This window comes from Nothobranchius furzeri, chromosome 12, assembly GCF_043380555.1.
Source record: "Nothobranchius furzeri strain GRZ-AD chromosome 12, NfurGRZ-RIMD1, whole genome shotgun sequence".
Classification (NCBI taxonomy): domain Eukaryota; kingdom Metazoa; phylum Chordata; class Actinopteri; order Cyprinodontiformes; family Nothobranchiidae; genus Nothobranchius; species Nothobranchius furzeri.
In genome coordinates this window covers 44,384,387-44,407,715 of record NC_091752.1, presented here as the reverse complement: position 1 = coordinate 44,407,715, position 23,329 = coordinate 44,384,387, and the positions used below count along the sequence as shown (strand labels likewise).

Below are 23,329 nucleotides of genomic sequence, written 5' to 3'. Positions count from 1 at the left end.
GCGCCTGGGAGATGGCATCCAGGGCGGACGTGAGGAGCGGCAGAGGATGGCGATCTCTGACTGTGATCTTGTTCAGTCCTCTGTAGTCAATACAGGGGCGGAGATCACCCTCCTTTTTCCTCACAAAGAAGAAGCCTGCAGCACCTGGGGACGACGAGGGTCGGATGAAACCCTGCTGGAGGGCCTGGTCGATATAGTCCTCCATAGCTCTGGACTCGGCGGGGGAGAGAGAAAAAAGGCGGCCCCGGGGTGGAATGGTTCCTGGCTGGAGCTTGATCTCCATGTCGTATGGACGGTGAGGCGGCAGTGCGGTGGCTCGCTGCTTATCGAACACTGCGGCCAGATCCCGATAGGGCGGTGGCAGATTGGGTGGCGCTGAACCGGATCCACCTTCCGGGCAGTCAGGTCGAGGTGGAGGAGGAGAGAGGTGGGTCCGGCACTGGGCCCCCCATTCCAGAAGGCGAGCTTGGGACCAGGAGATACGTGGGTCGTGGAGGCGGAGCCAGGGAAACCCCAGGATTAGAGGAGAGGAGGGAGCACGGATAATCAGGAAATGGAGGGTCTCCCGGTGGCCCTGGACTGTCATCTGGAGAGACTGCGTTCGGTTTTGGACAGGGTAAGGCTGGAGGGGCCTGCCGTCCACCGTGGTCACTGGTACAACCCTCTCCAAGGGGGTAGTGGGGATCCGTAGGCGTTCAGCCAGATCCACATCCATAAAATTGTCAGCGGCCCCCGAGTCCACCAGCGCGTGCATCTGGAGCGAGGTCTCGCCATATTGGAGGGTGACGTGCAGAAGGAGCCGATTGGAAAGGGCAGGGGTTGGAGGTGACCCAGGCTGAGCGACCCCGAGACTCAGTGGGTTCCTTCGTTTCCCGAACGGAGGGGGCAGTTCATGCGTCTGTGGTCGGGGGAACCACAATAGGCGCAGAGGCCCTCGCGCCACCTTCGCTGTCTCTCCTCCGGAGGAAGGTGGCCCAGTTGCATGGGCTCCTCAGTGGCAACGGGTCCGGGAGTAGGCGTGGGGGGACGAGGAAAAAGTCCAGGCGCCCTGGATGGGCGAATGAGAGGCTTGGGCCGAACCAAAACCCGCTGATCCATGCGCAACGCCAGATCCACAACTTCATCCAGGGTCTGGGGTAGCTCCTTTCCCGCCATCTCATCCCGGATGTAGGTTGCCAGTCCCTCCAAGAAGACGGCTCGGAGGGCAGAGTCATCCCACCGCAGCTTGGCGGAGATGGTGCGGAACTCCGACGCATATGCGCACACAGAGCGCTCCTTCTGGCGGAGTTTTAAGAGTCGTGTGTCTGCCCCCATTTCGCTGCTGGGTGGAACAAAAGTCTTTCTGAGAGCGGCCACGAATGCAGCGTAGTCGCTGCACTCCGGTGATTTGGAGTTGTAGAGCGCAGCAGCCCACTCTGCCGCGCATCCGGAGAGCAGGGAGGTGAGCTGTGCTACCCGAGAGCGCGCAGTGGGGAAGCGTCCTGGGTGGCACTCGAACTGCATGTCGAGGGTAGCAAGCAGACCGTCTGGACTCCCCGTCTCTCCGTTCCACTTCTCCGGGAGACTGAAGTGTGGCTCTCCCGTTGGTGGAGTGAGGGCTTGCAACTGGAGCGCATGAACCTGCTGCTGGAGAGCCGTGACGGCAGTAGACATCTGCAGGGAGAGATCGGTCTGGGAGTTCAGCCTGGTGTTAAGCTGGTCGACCAGGGCGTGGAGCTGAACGTTCTCGCTAACAACCTGCTCCAACTTCCTTTTCATCTGCTCGAACTCCGCTGGATTAATGGACTCAGTCATCCTGTCAGACTCGAAGACTGGGTTCGGGAGTAAGAGCTTTTATTAGAGACTGCTGGCTGCAAGCGATGCTGAAAAGGCTGACGGGAGGATGAGGTCTGAGTTAGAAAGGTGGAGGTTTAACTGTCTTAGCTTCTGAATACTCTGATCATGGAACACGGTGGAACGATGACTGAGTGAAGAGCCGGTGTGGCGTCTTCCATATATAGACATGGATGACGCAGGTGCAACGTGGAGGGAATCCCCGCGAGGGGCATGCTGGGTAATGGTCCGAGACAGAAGCCGGTCAGCTGGGAGACGCCGGCCTGGGGGCTTGGACTCTGACACCGTGACCCTGCATGGATAAGCGGGTAATAAAATGGTTGGATGGATATAAATGACCATAGAATGGCTGGTCAGGCCTCAGTGTTTAGCTTAGCTCAGCTTAGTTTAGTTTAGCTTACTTTAGTTGTTGTCCCACATGGGGAAATTTGGTGCACAGCAGCTGTCATAGGTAATCATAAATAATAATTCACATATTCAAACTGAATAACAATCAATAAAGCCAAATGTTAAAACACACACTGGTTGTGCAGAACAGCGCTGCCAGGTTTCTGACTGGTTCCAGGAAATGGGACCACATCAGTTCGGTTCTGGCCTCTCAGCACTGGCTTCCGGTTTGGTATTGTTCTCGCTTTAAACTCCTGGTCTTTGTTTTAGATTTCTTCCAGGGTGGCACTGTCCCAGTGGGCTGCTTGCCCAGCTTGGGTCGACACTACTCCACAGTTGGTGGTTTGCCGAACATTAGCTACATGGTAACCTGAAGCTAACAGTTTTTCCAGGCGTTTTTAGCAAGAAAAACGCGGTAGAGCGATGACGTAGGAGTTGTTTTACCGTGTTAGCATGTGGCTAATGTCCCACTGATCTCCGCCCGTGGAGAATGAGCTCATCTGGAAGACCAGGGCTCCCAGTCGCAGCAGTCTGGTCCTGCTTGTAATTTAACAGTCCCAGTCCATATTAGATCTCACATTTGGCCTAGAGACGAGTCCGCAGGTGGCAACACCCCCCACCCTCACCGCTTTCCCAATGGGGAGGGATGACTGAGGGCCAACAATTCATACAAATGCCAGGGCTGAAATTTGGTCCCATTCCACCCCTGATTGTGATTTACATTTATTATGTACTGTGTAAAGCGCCTTGGGCTCCCTGACAGGGAAGGCGCTTTATAAATAAAGCTTTGAATTGAATACACTTTAAAACATTAAACTTCCATAAAAATCAGTCAGCTACTGTTCTTAACACCAATTTAGAAAGTAAAGCTGAGTCTTTCCAGCCTGCAGCAGATGGACTTTAACAGTAACTGCAAACCTGGCTGTTTTTGAGAGAGGCCTGATTCTGATCCGGCAGGCTTTTTACGATGCTGTTATAATATCAGATCTAATAAGAAATATTTTACATTTAATTACTATAAATGTAATAATAAAGTGCTTTCACAACATCTGAAATTCTCTGTGACCTCCTGAGTGCTATCAAAACAAAAATAAAGGACAAAGGAAACAGAAATGACAGAAAATCCAAACTTTTCAGGTCAAACAAACATCAGCAGCTTCAGAACCCTGTCGTTTCATTTAATCCCCCACAAGTTTTTAGCTTTCAGATGGACCCGATCCTCAGAATTTCCCTCAGGAGGTTCTGATGTCAGACGGAAAACAGCTGATCTCTTCTTGTTGTGACAGAATCCTCCAGTTCTCTGACCTCCTGTGGTCTCATCATTATTCAGAACCAGAATCTTGCAGACTTTGACCTTTTTCCCTCAGGATGAGTATGAGATGAAACACATTCTAATAAAACTGCATGAGCGGCTGTTTGTGTTGGATGAGAAGAAAAAGGAACATCCCTTCTCTGACTTTAAAACATCAACATCAGTCAGATTTATTTCATATAATCCAGCTTCATAGTCTGAAGGAGACTCAGTTAGGCAATCAGACACAAAATGACTGAACTGAACTCTGGAAAAAATCTAAACAAAATCACTATAGACAGCAAAATGGTTTTAAAAGAAACCATTTAAAAAAGAACAGACTTCAGTGATGTTGGAAAACTACTAAGATTTGTTATAAAAAGGCCAAAAACAGAGAGAAACACATCAACCAAAGGTAACCTGGGGCTCCTCCCCTCCAGTGGGCTCACAGGCCCCTGAACGGCGCTATAAACGCTATTTTCCACATATGTTGTACTTCAGTTTAAATGAAAAGTAATGGTGTGTGTTTCTACCATATCTGTTTCTCGTTGAGATTTATCAAAAATTCATTATTAAAATGACTACAAATTAGACGCCCCATACATGATATAACATCCATTCAGTGTGCACAGATTAAAGAAACATTTCATTATACTATGATTATTGTAAGTAGTAATAAACAAATGTTTATTTAATGATTATCTAGATCAGGGATTCCCAAAGTGTGGTGCGCGCGAGCTGCCGCTTGGGGGTGCGCGAGGTGAAAAGTGTAATGGCTGCGGAGCTCAGAGAAGTCTGTCAAAAGTCACCGCTAGCGTAGCCAGAAACTCATTTGTGGGTGGGCCTAAGAAAATGTAAGTGGGCCCAATAAACGTAATTGAAAACAAGTATATTTTGCTTGCGTGTGTGTGTGTGTGTGTGTGTGTGTGTGTGTGTGTGTGTGTGTGTGTCCTCCGCACATGCCCTAGCTCAGGGGTCGGCAATCCGCGGCTCTGGAGCCGCATGCGGCTCTTCCATCCATCTGATGCGGCTCTTTGTGCTTGTAAAATAATGAATGGATATTTAAATAAAATGCTTTATATTTTACTGCATTAATTTTACATCTGTAAGCTAATTCTAAATGTAAAGATTGTCTGCGTAAACCTGAACAGTTCCAACCCGGTCTACTGTGTGACCGGGTTGATGCGTCACGCTTGTGCGTAATCATATAGGCGCTTTCTGAGCTGAAGACGATGTGAGATTCTGGGATTCTCCTCAGACGCCACATTGGGGACAGGAACAAGCACAATTCAGCCAAAGTTTCATCATCAGGGAACATTTTCTAAGTGACAAGTCTCTCTGAGAGACAGGGTTTGGAAAACTCTCGCTTCAGTGGAAGGAATCTTCCTGCATGCGCTCTGGTTCTGCAACGCGCTCCAAGCCCGTCTCCACATCTTCAGCTCGCTGTGCACCTTATGTACGCGCTGGCAGTGAGCTGCGCTGAGCGGTGTCTAGCTCAGATGTTCAGAAGGAAATCATTTCTTGAGTGATTTAGCTACATCTGCGATTTGCGAAACGAATAAAATGTCAGTTCTTCTGCATGCGTCGGGGTAATTCTTTCTATTCTTTCTCCGTCAAAATAAACGGTCAAATACGGGAACTGTCCGGTCAGCACAAGCCCTGCTTTTAACTGTTTTGTTTTCTTGTGAAAATTGTTACAAGTTTAACTTGATTAACACCAGAGCCAGGCGCACTGCGCCATTATCTCTATCGCTGTAAATGAGGGAAAAACAAAATGATCGGATCCTTTTCTGACATGCCCCACCTACAAAGTTTAATTACAACAATCAAACGTGACAGAGCCAGAATTTGTATTCAGAACAGTCTAAATATGTTTTAAAAAGAAACGTATGACAAAAGTGGTACCTGCTCAGTAAAACCACCAACAGGGTGAAAAATATCAAAATATTGTCGGCAGAGACGGGCTACAACTTCTGGATCCACTTTATATACATCGTTTTATTGATTATCTTCTTATGAAAGATAGCTTTGACGTACACGAGCGACCGGTAACGGCTGCTGCCACCTGTTGTGAGCAGCGCTCTGCTGTCTGAGGGTAGGCCCCGCCCACAACGCCGCGGCTGCTGCGGTGTTTTCTTTACTGTGGGAAATGGGTAATAATGGCTCTTTGATGGGAACAGGTAATATATATATATGTATATATGTATATATATATATATATATATATATATATATATATATATATATATATATATATATATATATATATATATATATATATATAGCCATGCCCTGATGTGGGGCTGGGGGTGCGTCAACATGGTCGGGACATAGAAGGGGGTGCGCGGCTAAATAAGTTTGGGAACCACTGATCTAGATTATAGGTCTTGAACTTAGCAACTGATTTGAGCTGGAGTTGGAGTCTTCTGTGGAGGCAGCCAGATGGGACCTTGGGAAAAGAGAGTTATTGTTTATCTTTCAGACTAGCAGAGTCTGAATCCCAGCTGGTGTGAAGCAGACTCATTTAAAGGGAACACATGCAATGTTGTGTCTCCTTTCTGACCAGATGTTGAATAGATGGTGAAAGGTCAGACAGTGCCTAAACTGACCACTGCTGGACGCTACAGCTGTCTGTTCCCATGGCAAACTCTACCCCACCGTCTTGTCATTGAAGTCATGCATGTGTGCTAGGTATAAAGATACTAAAACGACATGGCATCAGAAACTAGCAGCAACATTAGTGCTGGTTTTGAAAACACCCGAAACTCTAAGCTGCAGCAGCAGTTTTAGTTCAGGAAGGAAAGGTCCACTTGATAAAAGCAAAGTGATTTACAAGGCAAGCCAAATGGGGGTGAAATTTTCCAGAAATACAGCCAATCATAAAGAACCCATCGCCAAGATCTCTCGTTGAAGCCGTTCACTGGGCTGCAACAGAATAAACTCTACACTACAACTACCAGCTAATTCTACATGTTCTCACGTAACAACTGAGGCGATAGCGGGCTTCATTTGCGAGGATATGTGCCCGTTTTCTGTTGTTGAAAACGAGGGCTTTGAGCGTCCAATTAAGTTAGCAGAGCTGCGCTATGTTATGGTGTCTCACAAACGGCCTACAGAAGAAGTCATCCCAAACTTGTACCAGTCGGCAAAAGAAAACTGAAAAGTCAACTTGAGTCAGCAAAGAGAGTGGGCATTACAATAGATACCAGGACATCTGTGGCTATGGAATCATACAGCAGTTTGAAAATGCAAACATTGACGAGGAGTTTAACCTCATCTGGTTTGCATGACAGAAGCAATAGTATAAACATTATGAGAGAAGTTAACAGTACTTTATTTCTTTTAGTAAGACAAACATGTTTTTTAAAGATGTTTTTCATACCTGCTGACAGTTTCGACTGAGCACTGAAGTCAAAACTGTCAGCAGGTACGAAAAAACCGAAGAATCTTACTTAGATAACTAAGTAATGTGAGCTCATCACAAAGACAAAATTTACTCATTTAATATATTCTGAAAGATGGGTTGAACAGAGAACGTCTTGGCTTGTAGACCAAGTTACAACAAATTCACCTTTTATTTTCTGATAAACTGAATAAATGAGTGTCCAACTAACTGTGTTGTAGACTAGACATGTGTAGTCCGGCTTTTGACTAAATCGTTAAAGTATACCTACATCACCCCGCTTCTCCTCCAGCTTCACCAGCTGCTGGTCAACTTCAGGGTTTCAAGATCCTGGTTCTGGTCTTTAGGGCCTTAAATGGACAAGCATCATCTTACATTGGTGATCTTCTCAGTCCCTACACCCTCTGCAGATCCCTGAGGTCCAGTGATCAAAGCCTACTGGTTGTGCAGCACACCAGGCTAAAGACCAAAGGTGACAGATCATTTGCTGCTGTGGCCCCCAGACTCTGGAACTCTCTCCCCCTGAGCCTGAGATCAGTGGATTCAGTGGTCTCCTTTAAAAAGCAGCTGAAGACTCACTTGTTCAGACTGGCTTTGGTGTGACCTTCATCACCACCCTCTCCTTATTCTGTTCTCATTATTCCTTTCCCGGGATCCATTGTTTACCTCTTTCTTATTCATTTTCTCTTTCGCTTTGCTTACATTTTTTAAATAACAATTTTTGTATTTTTCACATTTGTTTAAATCATTTTTTTATCTCCTTTTAAATTTTTGTTCTTGTGCAGCACCTCGTTACTTTATATTGAGAGGAGCTATATAAAAGATAGTTTCCTTTTTTTTAGTCATTATTTTGTCATTTTGGTGCATTTTCTTTAAAAACTCTAAATTCAACATAAAAACATCAGTCTTGTGCCATTTTCTGCTCAAAATGATTGAATTTGAATTAGCCATAGCCCATAGCTGAAGTTAATCAATCAATCAATCAATCAATCAATCAATCAGATTTATTTATAAAGCGCTTTTCAAACAAAGTGCTACTCAAAGTGTTTTACAAAATGACCCCAGATTCCCATAACAGGTTAAAAACATTAACAGACATATGCAACCACACACACGCACACACGCACACACGCACAAGTACAAATTATATTTGGCTGAGTCCAGATGTGCCATATTACGTAGCCGTGCTGTGGCTGTAGGTTATAAAAGCATCATGCAAGGCAAGGCAGCTTCATTTATAGAGCACATTTCAAACACAGAGGCAATTCAATGTGCTTTACAATTATCAGGACATGATATGAAAACACATAAAAACACAAGTTAAAATACACACAAATGGAATTACAGTTTGGAGATAAAGCAGAAGACAAATTTAAAGCGCAGATTAAAGTGGAGATGACGCAAGATAAACAATTCATTTAAATGCTGATGAGTACTTGAGGGTTTTTAGTTTTGTTTTAAACAACACTAGGGTTGGGGCAAATCTGAGGTCAAGAGGAATCTGATTCCATATTCCACCATGTTTTGTTCTGACCCGAGGTTCCACCTTCTGATTGTTTCCAGGGGATCTCAGAGCCCTGTTGGGTGTATATACAGGAATGAGATCGGACATGTATTTTGGTCCCATGCCATTGAGTGATTTATAAACTATGTAGGAGCACTTTGAAATCTATTCTGTAGTTTACTGGTAACCAGTGTAGGGATCTAACAACAGGAGTGATGTGCTCCGTTCTCGTAGTTCTTGTTTAGACTCTAGCAGCAGCATTCTGAACAAGCTGCAGTTTTTCATAGCTTTTTTTTTTTTTTCGGAAGACCAGTTAGGAGTAGCCTGGCCTGCCAGATTCGTCCTCTGTTTAATTCTGCATAGAGAGAGAGAGTCTGGTAACTCACAGGCAGAGAGGCACATGAGGGGTGGGACTAGCAAGCTCAAAAATAACCAATCAGAATAAAGACGGAAATGCCAATTGTACCGCACAATGCTGTAGTTTTTAGCTTAAGTAAAAAAATGGTGTCTGTCAACGGCGCAAACATTATTTTGTTTTTCAGAAGAAAGGCTTTCAGCGCTTCCTCTTGTTGTGGTTTTAAAGACATTCAAGTCATTTAGAACAGAGAAAAGAGCCGCAGCAAACTCCGCCGCTGTCTCCGTTGTTTATGAGAAACTCAGTGTTGCTGTGTGTGACATCCGCGACACTGTAGTTGTTTTAGCTGTAGTCAAAAATGGCGTCTGGCAACAGTGCAAACATCTTTCTTTAGAAGAAAGGCTTTTAACACTTCTACTTGTTGTTTTAAAGACGTGTCCGAGTCATTTAGAACAGAGGAAAGAGCCGCAGCGACTTCAGTCAACGTGTTCGACAAACTCAGCATTATTGTGTGTGACGTACGCAACTCAGCGCTGATTGGCTCAGTTAGAATTCTCAGGCAGTGGGGTTATTTGAATAGGAGAGTTTCCAGACCATTTCTCTGTGCAGAATTAAACAGAGGAGCAGTCTGGCAGGCCAAGGTAAGTTAGGAGACCATTGCAGTAGTCCGGCCGACTAGAAATAAAAGCATGAATAAGTTTCTCAAAGTCTGGTCTGGACATGAGACCTCTGACTCTTGATATTTGATGAAGGTGTTAAAATGTTGATTTAGTTATAGCCTTAACATGTCCAGAGAAGCTCAGGCCGAAGTCAATAATAACAACTAGATTTCTAATCTGGGTCTTTATTCCCCTGGAATCTAGCTAAGCAATAATATCCATTCTATCCTTCTTGTTGCCAAAGACAATAACTTCAGTCTTGTCTTTGTTTAGTTGAAGGAAGTTTGACTGCATCCAGTTGTTTACTTGTTCTAGGCACTGACAAAGTGAGTCCGGTGGACGATAGCCACTAGGTGATAAGGCTAGGTAGAGCTGGGTGTCATCAGCATAGCTATGATAGGCAATGCTGTTATTAAGTATGACCTGACCCAGGGAGAGCTTATAGAGGTTAAAGAATAGTGGTCCTAGAATTGAGCCTTGGGGGACCTCACATGTCATGATGATCCACTTTGATTGAAAGTCCCTAATAGAGACAACATAGTCCCTGCCTTTGAGATAGCCAAGAACTGTGCCTGATAGTCCCACCCAGTTTGTGAGTCTGTCCAGAAGGATGTCATGGTCCACAGTATCAAAATCAGTATCAGGCCTTGTAGCAGTTGGAACTCAGATTAGCATGTGAGTGCTTATGCTGTAGTTTAGCTGCTAGAGTTCCAGCAAAGTTTCTAGTATTATAATTATTCAGTGTATATATGTATAATTAACAGCTCACGTTAGATATTGTAGTGTTTAGTTATTTCTGACTCCTTCACCAAATTGATGGAGTTTGAACTGGGTTATGGATGTCTCAGTTTGAAGACTGTTCCTGGAATTAGATGAAGCCCATGTGCCAGTAATTAGATGTGGCCCAAGGACTGCTGTCTCCCAGAATGGAGATTTTGGGCCCAGTCTGTTGTGAATAACCTAAATAATGACCTGTAACAGCTTCTAAAGATGATCACCTGTGACTTAGCAAAAACCTTACATGTTTTAAACGAGCCAGCTAACTATTGGCCTTACTTGATAAATTAATCCGAACTACAACATGACATTTAATTCAATGGACATCACCTTTTTTTTTTAAATACAAAAACCTGTTTGAAAAAAAGACATTCTAAAATGGCACTCATGATTCCTTTACACCTCGTTCACATCAGCTGCGAAGCGCCGTGAAGCGGATCGCTTACGAAGTTCACATGCTGCCCGCCGCTCTTCTGTTCACATCAGCCAAGAATTTTTGATGAGCACTTCTGCTCATGCCAACTGTTTTCAAGTCTTCTGTTTTGGGCTGGAAACTGTATTAAAAACTATAAACTATTTTACTCCTTATTCCCACCGTCTTCTGAGACCGGTGAGACGCTTTGTTCCAGCAGCACCTCCCACTCCCGTTCCCATGCCCTCTTGTATTTTTAATTCCTAAACTTAAAACAGGATGTCCGACTCATATGATTTTTACATGTACTGGGGTGTGTTCATGGGCAGTGGGAGCTCAGGACTTCACTCAACCGTGTGCTGTATAAACACATAAAGCAGCTCTAAAATAAGGGACAAGAGACATTCAGTACCGAACAATCTGATTTAGAAACAAATGCAGGACAATCCCGGCTAATATGGGACACTTGGCAACCCCACAAGGAACTGTGAGTTAGGATGTTGTGGGGATTTCTGCTGCGTCTTTCGGTGCTGGGAGTTTAAAAAGTGTGATGTTACAGCAGCATGAAAGGGTTTTATTTTCTTTCAATTCTGCTTCATCAGCAACATGATCACCAGGGGCGGATTTAGGACTGAAGAAGATCCAGGGCTTAACACACACGCGCGCGCACACACACGTGACACACACTAGTCAACATCATATATATTTGTCTTGTACCACATAATTTTTATCTGAAGCTACATATTAAGCATATTCAGGGCAGAATATTGTTCCTGTTAGTGTTTAGTGTGAGATGATAGTAAATATTCCCTTTCTTTCTCCAACCACTTCACCTGATAGTAAGCTAACTTTAGGCAAACCAGCAGCACAACAAATATTTTCAAATAAGACTCACAAACCTGAGTCAACACCAGTCTCATCAAAGCTGGGGTTCTGTCGCCGTACTTTTGGTCTAAAAAAACGTCCTTATGTCCATCTTCACTCATGCGTTTCAGGCAGAGACTGTAGAAGAAGCCGGCTGCTGAAGGGCTTCTTCTTCAGTGGTGGAGGCTCAGGCAGGCTGTATACAAACTACTGCCAGCTGCTCCCTCTCTGTTGGACTTTGGTACTGCATGTTACTTCCGCGATTTAGATCCAGGGCTTTTCATGAAACATCCGGGGCTTCAGCCCAAGTAGCCGGGCCTAGCGCCGCCCCTGATGATCACACTGCTCTAACTCCAGCGAACCGGGCACACATAAAGGATGTAGGTCTACAAACTCAAAGCTTCACACTTTATCTCCTTCAGCAGTTCTCTTCATGTCCAGATCTGAAATAAACAGGCTTAGGATTTTATTCCATTTTTATTATAGTAGACATGTTTTCATTTGAATTCAAAAATATGTTGACTTCTGTGCAAGTATACCATCATCACCAGTGAAGTGGCTCAGGACAGACTTTAGCTCGGCAGGTGGAGAACATGTTTGTGATTTATAGACGTTGGTGGTTCATGAGGGCTAAAATGAACTTGATGCATATTAAACATATACAAAAAGTTTTAAGTCTTAATGAAAATTAAAGTCCACCCAAACGACTAAATTAACTCTTTTACATGAATTATTTCATTTAGTCAGACTTTGATGCATCTAAAACTCTGCCATTTCTATTCATGAGATGTTTGTGGATGTTAAATGGAAGGTACCATCGAGGTAAGGTTTGGAACAGCTTCAGGAAAAACCACTTCCTCTGAAGAGGAAATGCATTAGAATGATGACTCACAGCTCTCCAACAGGAAGTGACACAAGGCTTTTCTGAGTCTGCATGTTGAAACAATGGAAGAATAATCATCCGTCCATCCATTTTCTACTTCCTCTTCCTTTTGTAGTAAATTCGGGTTCAGTAAAGCTGCAGAAATCTTGCTAAAGAAAAGATTTTTCATATTTTTACTGTTTATTTCTGCCTTCTGTTTCTGGAAATCTTCAAACAGCCGGGAAACAAATCTAGACCCTTAAACTGATCGAGAGACAGCTAATTCACATCACATGTTCAACACAAAAAACATGTTTCAAGTTTTCACTGCTGTAATAAACAAACAGGAGGAGATTTAAGGAAATGGCCGCAGAATGAAGCATTAATAAATCAGCACAATCTGGTTTATAGAAGCCACAAAAAAGATCAGAAATGTGTTTTATAGAAGGAAACAAACTCAGAGGATGAAGGAAGCACTGCCAAACAACACGGAGCAGCAGAAACAGCCAGAGCTCTACAGGAAACACACAGTGTTTAGAAATTCTCTTGCAGCAAACTCTGGGGGGAAACATGAATGTAGAGTTAAGGAGGCAGAAGTTAAACATCAGGAAACACTGACATTAACACACACACATGCATGCATATTTATATGCTTGTGTGTTATAGGACCTGTTGATTTTGTCCTTTTTTGATAGGCTTATAAACTGAGTGGGACTTTCAGGCACCATCCATAGTTGGTTCCAATCTTATCTTGAAGATAATGGTTATGTTGTCTCCATTGGTGGTCACAAATCAAAGCTGACCACCATGACATGTGGAGTTCCCCAAGGCTCATTTCTTGGACCACTGCTCTTCAATGTCTACATGCTCCCCCTGGGTCAGTTCATAAACAATAACAATATTTCCTATCATAGTTATGCAGATGACACCCAGATCTACCCCTAGCCTCACTCTATCAGTGTTTGAAGCAAGTCAGTGGCCGGATGCAGTCAAACTTCCTCCAGTTAAACAAAGACAAGACTGAAGTTATTGTCTTTGGAAATAAGAAGGATAGGATGGAGGTTATTGCTCAACTTGGCTCCAGCGGAATAAAGCCAAAGATGCAGGTTAGAAATCTTGGTGTCATAACTGATTCAAACCTGAGCTTCACTGGTTACATTAAGGCTATATAACTAGATCAGCATTTTATCATCTTCATCAAATAGCACGACTCAGGGGTCTCATGTCCAGACAAGACCTAGATAAACTCATTCATGTGTTCATCTCCATCAGGCTGGACTATTGCAGTGGTCTTTTGACAGGTCTTCCCAAAAAAGCTGTTATGCAACTGCAGCTTATCCTGAATGCTGTGGCGAGAGTCTTATCAAGAACCAACAGAACTGAGCACATCACTCCTCTTCTTAAATCTCTACACTGGTTACCAGTAAACCACAACAATGGCATGGGGCCTGAATACATGTTGGATCTCATTCCACGTCCAGCAGGGCTCTGAGATCCCTAGGAAACAGTCAGCTGCTAGAACCCCGGGTCAGACCCAAACAGGGTGAAGCTGCTTCTAGCTACTATGCTGCTTACAGGTGGAATCAGCTTCCTCATGACCTCAAATGTGCCCCAACTCTAGTAACTATTACATCAAAATTGAAAACCTTCATGTTTTCATCAGCCTTTGAATAAATGTTCTTATGCTGCAAATTCTGCACTGTAACTGCTCACCCATTAACGTTGTCTGTTTCTTTTTATTTTTAAGTTGTATTTTCTGTCACAGTGATTTTAATGTTCTTGCTATTCTTGCTAATAGAAAGCACATTGAATTGTGTATGAAATGTGCTATTTGAATAAAGCTGCCTTACCTTGTGTGGATCTCCATTCATATTAGTGACTCCACTATGCCTGACCCATACCCTAACCTTCACCAATGGGGTTCTATTCCTAACCCTAACCCAAATTAATCTAAACTAAAAGTTATCATATTGACCAGAATATATGACAAGGTTTTTTTCCATCCATACATCCATTTTCGGCAGCTTATCCGGGGTCGGGTCACGGGGGCAGTAGCCATAAGCAGAGAGGCCCAGACCTCCCTCTCCCCAGCTACTTGGGCCAGCTCCTCGGGGGGAATCCTACGGCGTTCCCTGGCCAGTCGAGAAACACAGTCCCTCCAGCTTATCCTGGGTCTTCCTTTAGGTCTTCTCCCTGTTGGATGTGCCCGGAAAGCTAACCTGGCCTGCCAGACTTGTCCTCTGTTTAATTCTACACAGAGAAGTAGTCTGGTTACTCACAGGCCGAGAGGCACATGAGGGGCAGGACTAGCCAGCTCAAAAATAACCAATCATAAAAAAGGCGGAAATGCCGACTGTACCGTACAACACTGTAGCTTTTTAGGTATAGTCAAAAATGGCATCTAGCGACGATGCAAACATCTTTTTTTTAGAAGAAAGGCTTTTAACGCTTCTACTTGTTGTGGTTTTAAAGGCATTCAAGTAATTTAGAATAGAGGAAAGAGCCGCAGCAAACCTAGCTTCAGACCCGTATTCGTTGTTTATGAGAAACTGAACGTTGTGGTGTGTGACGTCCGCAATGCTGAAGTTTTTTAGCTGTAGTCAAAAATGGCGTCTGGTGAAGGTGCAAACATCCATCTTTGAAGAAAGGCTTTTAGCGCTTCTACTTCCTGTTTTAAAGACATGTTCATTTAGAACAAAGGACGAGCTGTAGCGAACTCCGCTTCAGACACATCTTCATTGTTTATGAGTGTTGCAGTGTGACATACGCTGCTCAGCGCTGATTAGCGCAGACAGGGTAGGGGACGGTGGGGGGATCATGTCCCCCCCAGAGTCAGACTGACCCTGATCAATCCCCCCACTTATAAGGCAAAAAAGAAAACAAAATCGAGGTTGAAAGCTTGATGCTCCTTTTTCCAGTGGCATTGATTACAGCATGATGTCAACAAACACCGACTCCAGAGGCGCCAAAGTGGTTGCTGCAGGATGAGGCGAAAAAGACAAGCAGAAATTACTGTTTTTAGAAAGACAAACAATGTAAGTAGGCTGCACCTATCTGTTCTTTTATGCACATTTGTTATAGTTTCAGTACATTCACGGGTATTGCACCTGTGGGGATGTGAGTGTTTCAACACCCAAAGTTTTTCTAATGAGGAGGTTAATCACCCACACTTGTCCCGCAGTTTAGCTCAAAAACTTTACTATCAATCAGGTCCCTCTGTGTTTCTCTCGCTGTGTTTGCCCCCCCCCCCCCCCCCCCCCTGTTGCTAATAGAAACCCGCACCTGTATTCCTGTCGGTTCTGTTTTTGAAACGAGTTTCTCCACCGCTCCACACTGCCCAAGCGGTAAATACGCGCACGCTCATTGCATCGTTAGCCAGCCCCAGGGTTCTGGACGTGGCAGAGGCCTAGCTGTTGTGGAAGAAAACCCATCTCCACATCCATCTGCTGCATCTAAAGGATCTTCTGACATCCTTTAACTCTGCAGTCAGAGACGCCAGGGTTTCCTATTTCTCCAACCTGGTGTCCCAGAGCAAAGGGAACCCCAAGGTGCTTTTTGACACCATCAGCAGTATCGTCTCTCCTGCCTCTCCTACAGCCTCCATCCACTCTGTTACAGACTGTGAGAACTTTCTGTCTTTCTTTGTGGACAAAGTCAATAATGTTAGATCTAGCATCTCTCCTTCAGCCTTATTGCCGCCTCTCCCGACTCCAACCAGGCCCATCATAGCTTTGCTCCTGTTTCTTTGCCTGAGTTAACCAAACTAGTTAACTCTATGAAGACCTCTGCATGCCCCCTCGACATCTTACCCTCATCTTTGTTTAAAAGTGCTTTTCAGTCCATCGGTCCTAGCGTGCTCTCTATAATTAATGCTTCTCTGGTTTCTGGTCAGGTCCCTGCTTACTTTAACAACGCTGTAATCCACCCGCTTCTTAAAAAAACGGAGTCTTGACGCCTCTCTCCATAGCAGCTTCAGACCCATCTCTAAACTTCCGTTCACCTCCAAGATCTTGGAAAAGGTTGTGGCTAAACAACTCACAGCTGCTCTTGATGAACATAACATCTATAGGCACTTTCTGACTACATAGTTCTAGGAACTAAGTTCACCATCAGAGAAACCAGAGAAAAGTAATGCAAACAATATATTTAAGACATTTAACTGCGTGTGCGCACGTGTGTTTGCATGTGTTGGCCCGCTAAACACCTCTGGGAACTCCTTCAAGACTGTTGGAAAACCGTTTCAGGTGACTACCTCTTGAAGCTCATGAAGAGAATGCCAAGAGTGTGCAAAGCAGTAATCAGAGCAAAGGGTGGATATTTTTAAGAAAATAGAATATAAAACATGTTTTCAGTTATTTCACCTATTTTGGTTAAGTACATAACTACACATGTGTTCATTCATAGTTTTGATGCCTTCAGTGAGAGTCTGCCAATGTAAACGGTCATGAAAATAAAGACAACACATTGACCGCAGCAGGAGAGATACAGTGACAGTGAACACAGTGAGGCAGAGGACGTCTGTCAATAGACGCCTCATTACCTCCTCAGTGACCTAGTGGTAGTGTCTGCCCTGGAACCAGGAGATCAGGGTTCAAATCCTGGTTGGGTCCTACCAAAGACTTTAAAAATGGGACCCAATGCCTTCCTGCTTGACACTGAGCTTTGAAGGGGTTGGATTGGAGGGTTAGACAACCAAATAGTTCCCTAATGCGACCACAGCTGCAGCTCACTGCTCCAAATGCAGAGATGAATTTCACCAGTGTGTAATGTTAACTTTTGATTTCACATGTGAGCAAAGTTCTGATAGTTTGAATTAAAACAGTATTTTTTGCTCAGTATTTGTTCTCAAAAATTCAATAAAAACACAGTAGTTTTTATTTAAAAAGTGATTATTTGTGTTTTTATAAAGGTTGGTCTTGGAAAGGGAGGGTTCATCTTTTAATTGGGGGGGGGGGGGGGGGGGGTCCTATGTTTGGGCCAATACAGTGATTGGGTTTATATTATAGTTAATATAAAGACAAGTACACACACACACACGCACACACACACACACACACACACACACACACACACACACACATATTTGAATCAATCAATCAAGTTTTATTCATGTAGCGCTTTCCACCACCCTCAAAGGGGCCCAAGGCACTGGACAAGAAAAGTAACAAAGATAAAAGTAGCAAGTCATAAAAACATTGAAAGCAAAATACGAACATGGACATTTGTGAGACCAATAAAATACCAATGAGATAAAATTTAGATAAAAGAAAATTTAAATTAATTAGTTCAAAGAAAGCTAAGAAAAATATAGATAACAACCAGATTTCAAAAGGCCTGGTCTTGACCTCTCTATATGTCTACATTCTAAGAAAAAAATGTGTATGTGTGTGTGTGTGTGTGTGTGTGTGTAGGAACCACTGTGCGTTTGAGCACACACGTGTGCTGATGGTGCCTGTTTACTCTGGAACAAAGACTCACGTTGTGAAGGATCAGAGACTGTGTTCTGACGGGTCGCCAAGCTGCCAGCAGATCATGTGAGTAACATTTAATTTTTAGTGTTATTGTTACTGGCGTTTTTCTTTTTGTTGTTGTTTTTGCATATTTTTATTGTATCTTTCAGGTTTTATGGCACAAATAACTCTGTAACTCTGATGTTATTGCAGACTGCTGAGTTCTTTAAATTAAATTTGTGAGAAAAAAACATCTGTATGGTTGGTAGCAGTGTTGCCTCACAGAGAGAGTGTTGCAGATTAAAATTAATGCTGCAGTGTTCCACGGCCAGGACGAAAACCACATTGCTCCTCTTGAATCCGAGGTTCGACAATCCAATGAACCCTCCTCTCCAGAACCCCTGAATAGACCTTACCAGGGAGGCTCAGGAGTGTGATCCCCACACAACACATTTATAATAATTGTAAAAAATAAAGCTGGCTATTTCAAGGATATCACCTTTTGTGGGTTATTTTTAGAACGTAATCCAAGCGATAAACGAGGGACCGCCGCAACAAAAAACCTGTCGTGTCGCCTGGCTAATTAAACACTGGGGGAATCCTGCTACTGTGGCTGTCAGAAAGCCTGAAACTGCTCCGCTTTGTTCAACCACATGATTGCAAGGTGCCACTTTACATGTGCCCAGTAACGGTAACGGCGTTGCAACAATGGGAGTAGTAATTAATTAATTACTCCTTTACCTAAAAAAGAATGTTGTTAGTAATGCTGTTATACTTTAATGCATTACTCCCAACATGGAACATGTCATTGAAAGGATTTTTATTGTGAACATCATCTGCAGTGTGTAGGCTCAAATAGAGAAACAGATTAGGAGCGATAATCCAGATGTGCTGCTGGAATCAAACAACTGCTGAGTTCAAACTAACAAACTGATCCAGTGTCATAACTGCTGATTGGTTCTTTCCAGCTCTATGTTGTGTTCTGGTTCTGTCTGAGGGAAAAGAAGCTAAAAGTAACCTTGGTTTGTTTGTTTGGACTCAGGTATAGGCTGTCGACACGGCCGATCTACAGGATGAGGCCGGACGTCGTCACATCTCTGATCTGGCGCTGTTGTCCGGGACACACGGGTCCACACTGTGAGAAAGAAGGTGGGTCACAACCAGGATCTCACTATAGAACTGAATCCTGGACTCAGTCTGATGTCTCAGAACCATTACAGACGATCTTTAACCTGAACAGGTCACACTGCTGTGAGCAGCTGAATGCAGGCCCAATGCTCCGGTTGCACCTCTTTAGAGTTCTGTTTGTCTTTGTTGGAGTCTGAGACTTAATGTGGTCCAGATTGTCTCTGAGCATGGGAAACTTTACCAGAAGTAAAGAGGTTCTCAGTTTGGTTTACAGCTGACTCTGTTTTTCTGTCAGTTTCTGATCATCAGCTGGATTCTGGAGGATCAGAACCAGGAATAGCCAAGGTCCAGTTACCAGGTAGGATCAGACAGCTTTAGGAAACAAAACGAAAACTCACCTGACACACATCCTGATTTCAGAGACTCCCTGAGGGCGTTGTGTTTATTTAAAACAGCTGCTGCAGAATTACTGACTGAACCCAGATCAGATTTTACTAATTTGTTTGCAGGTCCGTTTGTCTGTTGCGGCTTTCATCAGTTAGATTGCATGAAAATTTAAATGTTTAATGTTAAATATTTTGCACTAAGAGTTCAGCCAAAGGATTTAAGGACATACAGCGTTTATCACGTTGGAGCAACTGAACATTAAAACTCAGATTTTTTTGTTACAGAAAAACATAAACACTTTGGTAACAACAGTGGGGATGGGGAGCTGCTGACGTCAACTGAGGCTATAGTCGGACGGTGGAAGGAATACTTTGAGGAGCTCCTCAATCCCACCAATGCGCATTCCGAGGAGGAACCAGAGCTGGGAGGCCTGGGGATGGACTGTCCGATCTCGGGGGCAGAAGTTGCTGAGGTAGTCAAACAACTACACAGCGGCGGAGCCCCGGGGGCGGATGAGGTTCGTCCTGGGTATCTCAAGGCTATGGATGTTGTAGGGCTGTCATGGTTGACACGTCTCTACAACATTGCGTGGTCATCGGGGGCAGTTCCTAGGGAGTGGCAGACCGGGGTGGTGGTCCCCATCTTTAAGAAGGGTGACCTGAGGGTGTGTTCCAACTATAGGGGGATCACACTCCTCAGCCTCCCTGGAAAGGTCTACGCCAAGGTACTGGAGAGGAGGGTCCGATCGATAGTTGAATCTCAGATAGAGGAGGAGCAATGTGGTTTTCGTCCTGGCCGTGGAACTGTGGACCAGCTCTATACCCTTGCAAGGGTGATGGAGGGGGCATGGGAGTTTGCCCAACCAATCCACATGTGCTTTGTGGATTTGGAGAAGGCTTATGACCGTGTCCCCAGGGGCACCCTGTGGGGGACGCTCCAGGAGTATGGGGTGGGTGGCTTTCTGTTAAGGGCCATTCAGTCCCTTTACCAGAGGAGCGTGAGTTTGGTCCGCATAGCCGGTAGTAAGTCGGACCTGTTCCCAGTGAGGGTTGGACTCCGCCAGGGCTGCCCTTTGTCACCGGTTCTGTTCATCACTTTTATGGACAGAATTTCTAGACGCAGCCGTGGTGTGGAGTGTGTCGAGTTTGGTGGCAGGAGAATCTCGTCTCTGCTTTTTGCGGATGATGTGGTCCTCCTAGCTTCATCCAGCTCTGACCTTCAGCTCTTGCTGGGTAGGTTCGCGGCCGAATGTGAAGCGGCTGGGATGAGGATCAGCACCTCCAAATCTGAGACCATGGTTCTCGACCGGAAAAGGGTGGCTTGCCTCCTCCGGGTCGGGGGAGAGGTCCTACCTCAAGTGGAGGAGTTTAAGTATCTCGGGGTCTTGTTCACGAGTGAGGGTAGGAGGGATCGGGAGATCGACAGGCGGATTGGTTCGGCGTCTGCAGTGATGCGGACGCTGAGCCGATCTGTCGTGGGGAAGAGGGAGCTGAGCCAGAAAGCCAGGCTCTCGATTTACCGGTCGATCTACGTCCCAATCCTCACCTATGGTCATGAGCTTTGGGTAATGACCGAAAGAACGAGATCGCGGATACAAGCGGCCGAAATGAGTTTCCTCCGTAGGGTGGCCGGGCTCAGCCTTAGAGATAGGGTGAGGAGCTCGGACATTCGGGAGGGACTCGGAGTAGAACCGCTGCTCCTCCGGATCGAAAGGAGCCAGTTGAGGTGGTTTGGGCATCTGGTCAGGATGCCTCCTGGACGCCTCCCCGGGGAGGTGTTTCGGGCATGTCCTGCCGGCAGAAGGCCCCCGGGCCGACCCAGGACACGTTGGAGAGGTTACATCTCCAATCTGGTCCGGGAACGCCTTGGGGTCCTGCCGGAGGAGCTGGTGGACAAGGCCGGGGAGAGGATGGCCTGGAGCTCCCTAATTGGGATGCTGCCCCCGCGACCCGGACCCGGATAAGCGGAGGAAGACGAAGACGAAGACGAAGACTTTGGTAACAGTGGCAGAGGAATTAAGTGCCCACCCTGTGACCAGAGGGTTGCAGGTTCCAGCCTCAGGCAGTCGTGTCCTTGGGCAAGACGTGTTACCCTCCTGGCCTGCTGGTGGTGATCAGAGGGACCTTGTGTACAGCAGCCTACCTCCATCAGTGTGCCTCAGGGCTGTGACTGCATGGTAGCTCACCACCACCAGCATGTGAATGGATGAATGACTGTGATGTAGTAACAAAGGGGCAATCTCCAGCTGCCAAATGTGAAGCCAAAGTGACAAAAATTGCGGTTCCCAGTTTTGGCCTCCCTCCACTCCGATCCAATTCAGAATTAACTTTAAAATCCCACTCCTTGGATATAAATGGTCAAAGGGCTGTATTTGATATAGCGCCTTCTAGAGTCCTAGAACCACCCAAGGCGCTTTACGACTCAATCAGTCACTCACCCATTCACACACACATTCACATGCTGGTGGGGAGGAGCTACGATGTAGCTACAGCTGCCCTGGGGTGCACTGACAGAGGCGAGGCTGCCAAGCTCTGGCGCCGCCAGTCCCTCCGACCACCACCAGCAGGCAAGGACACAACGTCAGCGACAGACTGAGCGGGGCTCAAACCTGCAACCTTCCGATTATGGGGCAAGCACTTAACTCCTGTACCACTGTTGCCCTGAACAGCATTGCTCCCGCACACGTGAGAGGCATGCTTATTGACCATGTCCCCCTGGTAGCTCTGCTCAGCTGATAAGAACTTGCTTGTGTGGGGAATTCAGCCAGGGGTTGCCACCTTTGAATCAGCCGATGACTAAGCTCCGGAGAAAGGCTCCCTGAGGCAGACTCTTTGACATCAGAAACTTTATTAATGAGTCCACATCAGTACAGGTTCAATACATCAGGAACCAGGAGGAATTCAGCCAAATGAAATGCCCCTAACAACACCAAAATACTCCTTTTATTGACTTGGGGAACACATTTCCATTCCAATGGTAGGAGGTGATTGAATCTACCCAGAGTGGACGAACCAATCCATACCTTCACCATATTAACTTAAAATAGCCGAAGGCTCTTTCTTCTAAAAGGAGACAGAGAAGAAAGGCTTTGATCCTGAGGTCTCGGGAAAGACTTTTATATGACTGGGAATGGACGCTTAATGAGGCGGATGCACGCCACCCGGATCGCCACAGGAGGAAAGACGGTGCGAGAGGCGGTGACCACTGAGAAGAAGAAGAAGAAGAAGAAGAAGAAGAAGAAGAAGAAAATATCGTTTCTACAGCACCTCTCAAGATAAAAATCACGAGGTGCTTCACAAAAACAATAAATATAAAAATTGTATAAATATAAAAAAGCATTTCAAAAATGTTAAAAAATATATTTAAAATGAGCAAGAATAAGCAATTGCGATTTAAAAGAAAAAATGTTAAGAAAGAGAGAGAGTGAATAGGAAAGAGGGAAACCAGTGGATCCTGAGGAAGGTGGAATAGGTGGGGAGAGCAGAATAAAGAGAGAGTGGTGAAGAAGGTCATACAAAAGCCAGCTTGAACAAGTGAGTTCGCGGCCCAGTCATTCAGGTGTGTCGCTGAGCAGTTTAAACTCGTTCATTGAAATGTGAACGGGTGGACAGTGTCAAACTGTGAGCGTAGAATTAGTTTGCTCAAACCCTTAAACCCTGATTTTATTTCCTTGAATGAGACACACTTATCTAGGGATATTTTGGACTTGGAAGGATACACTTGGTTTGGTCATAATCATATTGTACATAAGAGAGCTGTTAAACCCTTCGGTGGTGTTGGATTTTTAATTAAGGATGACGTGCTGAAACTGTATTTAGTCTCTGAAATAGACCAAAATTTTGACGGGATTCTTTGTTTACGTTTACAGCATATAAAGCTGAAAAGCTCTTTTTGTTTAATCTCTTGTTGTCTGTCACCGGAGTCCTCTACATGGGGTACGGATACTGACTTGTATTTCTGTCAACTTATAACTCTGATATATATTATTACTGCTAAGGAGGACGCCACTTATATTTG

The 23,329-nt window shown here is 45.0% G+C and overlaps 1 protein-coding gene across 1 annotated transcript in view; it reads left to right on the top strand.

Moving 5' to 3' along the window:
- The window catches only part of LOC107397085 (multimerin-2), a 75,656-nt gene that overhangs the window by 4,828 nt on the left and 47,499 nt on the right, over positions 1-23,329 (top strand). The window contains exons 2-4 of the mRNA XM_015976982.3: positions 17,759-17,881; positions 18,840-18,946; positions 19,221-19,283. Coding sequence (XP_015832468.3) covers positions 17,759-17,881; positions 18,840-18,946; positions 19,221-19,283 — 293 coding nt within the window. The remainder of the gene's footprint in view (positions 1-17,758; positions 17,882-18,839; positions 18,947-19,220; positions 19,284-23,329) is intronic.